This window comes from Aplysia californica, unplaced genomic scaffold (assembly GCF_000002075.1).
Source record: "Aplysia californica isolate F4 #8 unplaced genomic scaffold, AplCal3.0 scaffold01028, whole genome shotgun sequence".
Classification (NCBI taxonomy): domain Eukaryota; kingdom Metazoa; phylum Mollusca; class Gastropoda; order Aplysiida; family Aplysiidae; genus Aplysia; species Aplysia californica.
In genome coordinates this window covers 143,616-154,299 of record NW_004798298.1, presented here as the reverse complement: position 1 = coordinate 154,299, position 10,684 = coordinate 143,616, and the positions used below count along the sequence as shown (strand labels likewise).

The window sequence follows — 10,684 nt, the reverse complement described above, 5'->3', positions numbered from 1 at the left end:
AGGAGGAGGAGGAGGAGGAGGAGGAGGAGGAGGAGAGAACAATTATCTAATTAATATAAAGTTTTTCCTCTGCAGATTCTGAACCAAATACTCTCAACACCCCTTGGTCCAGACAAGCCCCAGGCTATTGAGGTCAGAGGTTTGGTAAATCTTTCTCCTTCTCTACTCTTTTGTACCGGGTGTGCAGTGTAAAAACTGGAACTCTTCACCTTCAAACCTTATATCCGAAGATTGAGAAGATAGATCTGTTATCAGTTTGCCTTTTAGTGGTTTCTGTTGGACTGTATTCGAAACTGCCCGAGTTTGCAAGGTCGAAGCAGCCCGCTTTCTATTAATTGTTTAATGAAGGTGTTTTTAATGCCCTCATCAACGCAATAGATCATGCAGAATTTCGACCCTGCCTGTCAGGGCTAACCCGGGCTGAGAGTAAGACAGCAGAAAAAAGAACCCGAGATGCTCCATAAACATTTTGTCCCTACTCGGAAATAAAACTCGGGTCTATTGTGTGCTACAGAGAAGCGGTAACCACAACAGCACAGATGCCGATCTTGTTTCCTAGATTATTTAAATAATGAACATAGGGGCGTAGAACAACAGCCTGGCGCGCATATTGCGAAATCGCGAAACATTCATGCATTGTACACATTTTCTGGTCCTAATTAATTTTGTCGTTCACAAGATTTTTTTTTCTTTTTGTACTTAAATACGCACAGAGTGAAAATCGTACATTACAAACAGATTTCCCACCGATTTCGCTATGTGCGTGATAGACTGCATATCGGAGTTGGTGTCTTTTCCACCAGATCATGCTGCAGAACTACGAGAGACACTTCATCAGCGCCATCAGCAACGGCACTGTTATCGTCAATGGCCACAGTGAGCAAATGTGGACGTTCACAGGGTCGGTATACTTCTGTATTACGACCTTCACGCTTCTCGGTGAGTCATTCTTGGACGACCTCAAGCGTCTATGGGGTAGCGGTAGCGCTAGGAGAGGGGCTGGGATTTGGTTGGAAATGAGGGGGGGGGGGGGGGGGGTGGGCAGAAGGGTTTGAGGAGGAGTGCTGGAATCTCTATACCACAATGTTGAACACCGGTTTAGGATATCGGCTTCTTCAATACATTAGATATCTAGTATCTAGTATCTAATCCATTTGCAGAAGTTTTCCCCTCTTTTAGAAGTTCGTTTGCATTCATGTAAACTAGATATATTTTAAAAATATAACAAAACAACAACTACAATACCAACAACAACGGAACAAAACAAAACAAAACAAAAATCCTTTAAATTACACGAATTGTTGGCGGGTGCTCTGGTGCGGCTTGCTCCTTCTTTCCTTTCAAACATACATCGTCTTTATCTCTTATTCTCCTTATTTTTTGTGTATGTTACTCTCTGGTAATAACACCTTTAATCTTCGGCATTAATATTAATATGACCTATTTGTGTTGCAAGTGCCGTAAACCGCTTACTAAAATAATGAAACAAGTCGAACTACACCTCACATAAACGTGCTACACCCCAAACACCACATCCAACCCCTCTTCCCAAGGTTACGGCAACCTGGCACCCAAAACTAACTTGGGCCGCATTATCACGATCATCTATGCCGGGATCAGTGTCCCTCTGTCCTCCGTCGTCCTGGAAGAGCTGGGCGGCAAAGTCCTCTCCGTCTTGCTCTATATATGGAGAAGTTCCATACAGATCTGTCTCACGTGAGTTCCAGAGTCATGTGCATCCTTGAGTTATGTGAGATTTTGTACCTCGTTAGGGCATTGAGTCATGTGGTGCTCTCTAAAGAGTTAAAAGGGAGAATTAATGTGTATTAATGAATCATACAGATTTTAACAATTGCACTCTTATTGAACCTCGTGGGATGTTTAGTTTATAATAGCGTTCGCACCATGTTACATCGATTATAAGTATATGCCATGATGCTTCCATTTTTACTTAATCTACAATATCACACTAATTAAGACAGTTAACATACCATTGCTGGTCGCCATAGTCCAGCGCCCTGTGTTTAAACTAAGTTTCTTTGCCTTTCTCAAGGAATAACTCCAGTGATCACCAACTTAAACACCATATCAACGACAGACGCTTGCCATTGGTATCCACCTGAGCCCCATAACCACTAGGCCACGAATCCAAATGACTTTCCAGCAATACCACGAAAGCTGTCTTCAATTCCTTTAAGTATTACATTATTTTGAGTTTCTGAAATGTGTAAATCTTTTATTTCTGCTTCCCCTTGGAATGAGTGCAGATCGAAGAACATCATCAGAGGTAACAAGGGGAACAGCTCAAAGAACAACCCCAACAAACCAGCGCTCTTCTGTTTTCCCCGCACTCGCAGAGATCGTCTGTTTATTTGTGAGAGTAAGCAGCAAACGATGAAAACGTCCACAAATTTTCACCAGACCGGTGAAGGTGGATGTTCATTAGCAGACCACAACGATGCTGGTCGGTTTCTGGAACATTGTGGTGGGATTTCTCGACACACCACAGAGCAGGGTGGATGTGTCTCCGTTCTTCGTAACTCTTTTTCGTTTGACCGTGTCAAACAGGGTCAATGTGAGGTCATGTTTCAGTCTGCTGAGGCTACCAGACATCGCGGTTCTCCAATGTTGAAAGATGCGGTGCAGTTGAAGGAAGCAAGGGAGAAACGAGAGGGAAGAAACTGTGTCCCTGTCATCAACGGACATCACAATTCAGAGAGCTATGGTTGCGAATCAAGTGTTTGCTTACAGAGTTACACTGGGGCAGGACCTGAGTTCGCCATTCATAAGCACTTAACAACGAATTTCGAAAAGTACTTGGAAGCTTCCATAAAACCAGGCAGTCAAGAATATCAAAAAGAAATAAAAGATTGTACAAGTGATGATCTGTACCCAACCAGCAAATCAGCTTCCATCTCTCTCATCTCGAAATTCCGAGGTGACCCTAGAAGCGGATACCCTATTTACGAAACAAATACTAGCAACGTCAATAGAATGCGACTGAGAAAAACGGACTTTGGCGAAAAATGTATTAGGAATTTCAGAAAACAGACTAACATCACTGGAAGTCCCCATCGCAGTTGTAGAACGGGAATTTCCAATTTCGTCTTTGGTTGTTTCACGGCAAGTCCCCTGCGTTACTTCGTGATTGGGAATGCCCTTTGGAGAGGCCTGAGTAAAATAAACGGAAAGAAACAAAGGAGAAGACAGAAAAGAGAATCAACATTGTGAGTGAGCGTGTTTGGTGTGTTTGTACCATACCAGTTAATATGGCTGTAAGCGTTCTTTTTCGTGGCATACCATCATCATCATCATCATCATCATCATCATCATCATCATCATCATCATCATCATCATCATCATCATCATCGTCAACAACAACAACAACAACAACAACAACAACAACAACAACAACAACAACAACAACAACAACAACAACAACAGCAGCAGCAGCATCAGCAGCAGTAACAACAACAACAGCAGCAATAACAACAACAACAATAACAATAACAACAACAACAACAACAAAAGTATATAACACATATCCTACTACATTTGTGGTATACAAGCGATACACAAACAACATTGGGAGTTGCGCCATGCCATATAAGATGCATCCACTGGTTTCCCATCTTGTTCCCCAGATGCGTTTACAACAAAAACAACTGCGCAGTGGACTTCGAAGACATGGAAGAAGAGGAAGATTCAGAACTAGGAGACGAGGAAGAGGAGGATGGCGACGACATCCCTGCTTTGTTGAACTTTATAATTCTGTTCCTGTACATAACAGCGGGTTGTGTAGTGGTGACCAGGTTTGTCCCCTCCATGGGATATCTTGACAGCTTTTGGTTCATTTTCATTTCCTTGGCGACCATCGGCTACGGGGACGTTGTACCACCTAATCAAAAGGTGAAGCAGTACAGGTTTTTTAAAATGAATTCTTTTTTTTGTGTGCTCAACTTATACAGTGAATTGTTTTGGTTTATTGCCGTTTCTGATAAAGAAAGTTATTATACCCTTTTTAAAAACGTAAAATGAATAAAGGGGGCTTACCTTTGTCTTAGATAAGTTTCATAGAGACGATTGGGTCATCTTTCCTCTAAATTCATTTTACTTTAAAAAATATTTTTTGGATTAAGACAGCTGGTTAATACCATCAGTGAGCAAATGGGGAAAGATCCAGATAGTGTAGCTTTTTTGAGAGCTTACTAGCAAAAGAATGAAAGGAGAACCGGGATCGCCGGTGATTTCGGCAGTCTTCGCACTTCACGAAGATGATGATACTATTATAGTCACATCTGTTCAACTCATCTTAGATTGCGTTGATCTGACTCTTGCACAATTTACCGTTACTCATCATTTAGCCTATAGTGCCTTCCCCCACCCCACCCCATTTTTCATCCTCCTACCCCGGGTTGGAATCCAAAAAACGGGGCATTCTAGACATAGGTTGCTTTGAGGAAGTTTTAAGGTGATTTTACTGTATTTTTCTTGAACTCCCGCAGTAATGGTTTTCACTGAGCCTGGTTTGGTGGTCATCGTAGTAGTAGTACATTCTCCGTTTTTTGACGTTCCAGATAATCCCAATTGGTATCAGGTAGCGTTTTGGTACCCATGGCCGTTGCTTAAATAACACAATGGAATATTCTTGAAATTTTGTTGTTTGGGCTGGTCTCAGGGATCTTCAACCACTGTGCAGTCATATTAGCTATGGACTTAGGTGGAGTTTTTAAAAGAAGTCAGTCCACTCATCATGAAATATCAGTTCTGCGACACACATCGGCGAAAGCCGATAACATCCTGGACATTCCCAATCACCAATCTGTTGAAGCTTTCCAAGAAAGTGGCTCTAGGTGTACCCATGCCTCGTTTGCCCTCATTTTTGCCAATCTCCGCTAGATGTCCAAAGTCTTTATGTTGATTGAAGTCTCCCAGAAACTGCCTAGCTGTCTCCATTTAATTGTTATTTTTTGTTAGTGAGCGGCCCACGTGCCGGATCAATCAAACCAGTACTGTATCCTATGTATTGGTATGTTTTATTTTTTTACTCGCTTTTTCCCCTGCTGAGATTTAAACACAGCGATCTTTCCCCAGCTGTTTGTTTGCTTCATCCCCTACTTCTTTGTTGGGCTATGCCTCACGTCAAACGTCATCAACAGCCTTATTAGTTATTTCAACGAGGTTGTGGAAAACTTCAAAGACATTGCGCATGTAAGTTGAGAATGGTGGATAGTTGATAAAATGCGAAAAGTGAATCAGTAGATTATATTATATAATTCGACATTTCCTTCATTGTGTAATGTAATTTAGTATGATGTTTTCTTGAGTGATCTAACGGAGTACGGATAATTCTTTTTCACGTTGTTTTATGAAGCGTAGTGAGACATGGCAAGGATGTAACTCATGATATGGGATTTAAAGAGATAAAGGTGACGTACGAATGTGCGGATAATGCTCTCTTTCTGAAGCGACTCGATGAGATTTAATGTGATGGGATATCTCCTTGTACAGTGTCCAGTCTTGCAAATGTGATATTTAACATAACTTTTACATTCCTAATTTACTGTACTGCTTGTGTCGATGGGGATGTTAAAAACGCCTAGATTTAAAAACAAAATTATTGTGATTATATTCGTTTGGTATGATGTGCAGCACCTCAACACTATGCAATACAATAATAATGGTAAGGGTGCCCCTGTATGAAATGAGGATTGGAGTATGCTCGGGTAGCAGACAGACTTGAGGATAGTGCACACTGTGCTGTTATCAACCCATACTGTTATAAACTTTCATCATTTCAAGCCTCTCTCAATTTAATGCACCCCCCCCCCCCTCACTTTTTTCTCTTATACCCCCATTTCCTACTTTGTCCTACCTGCATCTCCTTTTAAAATGGTTACACAACCTCTCTTTCTTTCCACACCCAACCTTCTTTCCCACGTTCCTGTTTCAACACCCCTACACCCCAATCCCCCCTCCCCCGTTAGAAACCCAGTTCCCAACATCTCCTCTTTTTTTCTCCTCATTTCCCCATTTCCCCATTTCACCTTCCACTTTCATGTCCCTCTCAAACTGCCTGAATCTAACCTTCTTTTCTGATCTGCCCTCTTCTCTCCGCGATCACCCTATTTTCCCCATCTCCTCCTACAAAACATACAGCCCCCTTCCTTTTCTCTTTCCTTCGCTCATTTCTCAGTATCGCTCTTTCTCAAAATCTCATCCCCACCTACCTCTTTTACGCATTTGTCTCCAACACACGCCAGGCAGTACAAGACATCTTTGAGGTCAAGAGGAAGATCCACAAAATCCGCAAGAAACAGGTAAAAGCCAAGAAGAACTGGCAGATTTTGAGAAACCATGTTATGGACGGGACCATTCCGGACTCTCTGATTGAAGAGTCAAGGAGGTAAGAGATGTGGACTTCTACAGTTAGTTCGATCTAACTGACTTTAAAACACAATAAAGTAGTTTCGGAGGATGACATCAGAGAGCAGGCGGGCTCAACTTAGACACGGAGAAGAGCGGGTAGAACAGAGTGGAGGACGTCTTTGGAGGGCTATATCAGAAAACGTCTAGAAAGAGATAAAGTAATAAAGAAAGAAAGGAAGAAAAAAAGAAAGAAAAAAAGAAAGAAAAGAAAGTAACGAAAGAAACTAAGATACATTTGGCAAATGGGGTCCCCGACAGCCATAATATAATGAAAATAACTAAATAACCGAAGTTCGAAAACGCTCTGAAGAAGGGTTGTAATCAGGGTCATTTCGAGTTGTAGTCCAGCCTGACATTACATACAGTATAAACTACCGTCTTGGTCAAAAGTGGCCCGTTGAAGAGGTTAACCTCTTACTGTGGAAAATAAATTCAACAACCGTAAGTAATCGTATCTGAGAGTACCACAAATATCTTTTTTTTTTCCCTACCCATTTCTATAAACCGGCTCTTTTGTGTTTAGTCGAAACAACATTAGCAAAAAAAAAATGTGCAGAATTTTGGATTTTAAAATTAAGTGTTATTATGAATGTAAACCTATCTATCTATCTATCTATCTATCTATCTATCTATCTATCTATCTATCTATCTATCGATCTATCGATCTATCGATCTATCTATCTAGCTAGCTATCTATCTATCTATCTATCTATACATATGCACACATATATTATATAATACATACACTGGAAAAAGCTGTTTTGGGAGTTCAAAACTAAATTTTAGTGGCATAGCCCAAACTTCTAGAGGTTTCAAGCCCCCCGTCTGACTGAGAATGAAAACCCCGCTGAAAGGGGACAACCGCTGTGGTTCCTCTAAGTTGAATAATTCTTTATCGAAAGGTTAGCACAGAAATATTTAAACCTCTCATCTAACAGTAAAAGGCCAGTTTTCTTGAAACTTGGCCATTGGACACTGTAAGATTATTTAACATGCGGGATCCCCGATTTACCCTGCATCCTCAATAAGACAGAGACATACAGGTGAAAAGCCTTAATACCTGGAGGTGTCATCTCTGAATCAGAGGTTGACGTGTAATGACCCTCCATCCTTCTCTGTCCCGAGCTGCCGTTGCATTTTCTGCTATACCCATGCTTTAATGTTGTCCTTCTATGCTACTCTTTGTCTTCCCCTGACCCAACTCTTTTCTTTAAGCACCTCTTTCACAATGTCGTGGTGTCGTTTCCAGTGACCAAAGTGTTGCGTTTTTCTACATTTCATTTTGTTACATACCTTACACCCTCGTTAAAACATATTCAAAACGTCCTGCTGAGGACCCGAACCACTTGTAGTCCAGCACGCTACAAGATGAGCTAATAGTGAACCCAGCCTGTATCTGTAAGGGTAGCTCTTTGTCTTGTACGCTGAAGACGGGCGTTTGATTTCCACGTGGAGAGGATTTTCGTTGAGGGTCCCCGTCTTACTGCGGGGATGTATTCCCCACAGTCCTGGTTGGCGCGAGCAGACTAGATCGAAGCCCCCAAAGTGATCTAATTCAATTGTGTCGATATAATTGTTTTTGTTTTCGTTCTTTTAATGTGTGTTGGGTTTTGTTGTTGTTGTTTGTTTGTTTGTTTGTTTGTTTGTTGTTGTTGTTTTTTGGTGTGTTTTTTTTTTGGGGGGGGGGGTGGGGTGTTGCAGTGCGTGTTCTTTAAGCATGATCGAGCAGAAGATTGTAAAATAATTCACGGTTTGCAGGTACCAAGCGGGAATTATGGCCAAAGAAAAAGAGTTCGTGCGTCGTGCCTACAGGCTCTACTTCTACGAGGTGTTTAAGGAAAGATCTAGGATTGAGATCAGCAGAAAAATGAGACAATTTCAGAGTATTACAAATGCTGAGGAACCTCAAGATTTGTTCACTACCCCTAGCGTGATGCGTATTTTTAAAGGACCAGGTGAGGATCACATATGCATATTTTGATAATGCACAGACGAATACAGATACGCACACATACTATTAACACAATCACTAAAGGAGACAAACAGACACACTCACGCGGTTACACGCTCTCTTTCTTTAAAACAAATCCACACAGATACACACTCACACACACACACACACACACACACACACACACACACACACACACACACACAAATTCTCACACATACACCCTCACTGGCTTTTTTACCCTCTCATTCACCCACCCACATAGTCAGTCTTACTTTCTCTCGCTCACTGACTAACTGACTAACCGTCAGACTGACTGACTGGCTGATTGATAGACTTACTGGCTGACTGACTGACTGACTGACTGACTCATTCATTCTCACACTCATCTACTCACACACACACATTTATCCACTCATTGATTCGATCATCCTCCAACACAGCTCCCCTCTTACACATTTTTTCTTTTACATACTTAAGCCCCATGCACACAAGGAAAATTCCAATTCGTCACTTGGCGGTGAAGAAAGACGAACGGGGAAAAATTGCCTCATTTGCACACTCACACACGTCCGACGAGTAGACCTTTTCCTATTGTGCGCGGGTCCTACTTTAGGTACAAACGTACGTTCACTCAGTCATGCTCCTCAGCACACGTATTTATAAACTCACATTTACTCAATCACGCTGACTTGCGTACTCATCCATCTTGATTACGACCACTTTGTGTCTGTAAGCACGTTTGAGGTCCAGGGGATATAGTGACATCGAAGACTTAAGTGTGATGTATTTTGGTGAAATCAGGCCCTCGTCAAAATAAAACTTAATTTTAAGAAACAGGCATTTTCCCGCCAGTTTGGCAAATTTATCAAATTTCTGTTATTTGGCCCAATACCGTAATGTCAACACCAAAATACATTTCTATGCGAATTTGACTGAAAATGTTGACTGAATGCACAAAATATGCAATTGTTCGTTTTTGACGCTATCGAAATTTTATGACCATTTTTTACGCTAATTTAATCACTGAAATCGAGCGAACCCCTGTTCTCCTTCAATCGTAAATATCTCGACGTCTATAAAAAATAGATAGTTATTTTTTTCATTGGAAGCAAGACAAATCAGCTTTCAGATTATACCGATAACTCCTCATGCCCAAAAACTGAAGAGCGCCTGATTCCACTGTGCTGTGACATAAATTCAAACTCAAATCTCGGAACATACAGGTGAGAAGAGTGAGATACGGCTGGAAGTCAGGCGGCTCAACAGGTGGCAGCGAGTCAAGGGCTTCTTCAAACGCGGGTACCACCATGCACGTCACACTGTGTCCAAGAAAATGAAAGCCAGAGAGAACGAAAAGAAAAGCAATCGACGAGAGCCTAGGAAGGGCGGGTTCCACTTTGGTTAAGGCCAAGGTGTAAGGTCCTTGGTTGAGACTCGAAGACGTCTTTGTGTCACGAGCTGAGACCGTACGTTCTTTGCCACGCTATAACTAAAAGATGAAGGTTTTCGTTATAATAGATATAATTATGATAGATAACATATTTTGCATAGCTCTAATTCCCGCTCAACAGCAAGCTCTATGCGCTTAACGACCTGTATTATTACCCAAGCAGACCTGATAGTTTTCTGACACAAATATCAAATTTCTGCGAAGCATACACTGCAAGCTGCGATTTTAAGGGCTCTAAAACTCATCAGATTCTTGCTTCTGTGTCGTGAGAGCTGAATATTAAAAAGATGTTGGTTGAAACTGAATATTCAAATGCTGTGGCAGGTTTAGACACTTCTGAGTTTGAGCGATTAAAAGCACATGCAACGTATATTTCCTCTGAATAATTAAGGACACTTTTCTGAGTACATTTTTTGTTTATGCCACGTTAGCCTGTCTAAACCATTTGACTTTTTGCATGATTCCAGCTGGCTTATTTTGGCTTGTTTTGTGAAAATTAATAGAATATTTTCACTTTTCTCTGACATTTTGTCTGCTTTTTTCCCGATAACTAAACAGGGGGATTTTTTCGGGGGGTGGAGGATATGTCTGGGCAAGTATGTTTTTCTACCCATTTATTCGTTTCTATCATCATCATCATCATCATCATTATCATCATCATCATCCGGTGCCTTGCCGACTGGCGTGGGCGGTCATGGACCTCCAGTTCACTCTGTCTTGCGTTGCAACAATGGTGTCTGTTGTTCTTGCTGCTCCTAGCCATGTTGTCATCTTGTCCAGTATCTTTTCCCTCTGTCTGCCTCTGCCTCTCTTTCCATCAAACTTGCCTGTTGTTACAATATTCTCCAATG

The 10,684-nt window shown here is 41.5% G+C and overlaps 1 protein-coding gene across 1 annotated transcript in view; it reads left to right on the top strand.

Moving 5' to 3' along the window:
• The window catches only part of LOC101847849, a 15,254-nt gene extending 4,791 nt beyond the window's left edge, over positions 1 to 10,463 (top strand). Inside the window, exons 4-12 of the mRNA XM_005111229.3 lie at positions 76 to 132; positions 804 to 939; positions 1,554 to 1,716; positions 2,268 to 3,227; positions 3,645 to 3,909; positions 5,095 to 5,211; positions 6,264 to 6,406; positions 8,188 to 8,384; positions 9,607 to 10,463. Coding sequence (XP_005111286.1) covers positions 76 to 132; positions 804 to 939; positions 1,554 to 1,716; positions 2,268 to 3,227; positions 3,645 to 3,909; positions 5,095 to 5,211; positions 6,264 to 6,406; positions 8,188 to 8,384; positions 9,607 to 9,788 — 2,220 coding nt within the window. The 3' untranslated portion in view covers positions 9,789 to 10,463. The remainder of the gene's footprint in view (positions 1 to 75; positions 133 to 803; positions 940 to 1,553; positions 1,717 to 2,267; positions 3,228 to 3,644; positions 3,910 to 5,094; positions 5,212 to 6,263; positions 6,407 to 8,187; positions 8,385 to 9,606) is intronic.
• The last annotated feature ends 221 nt before the right edge of the window (positions 10,464 to 10,684 follow it).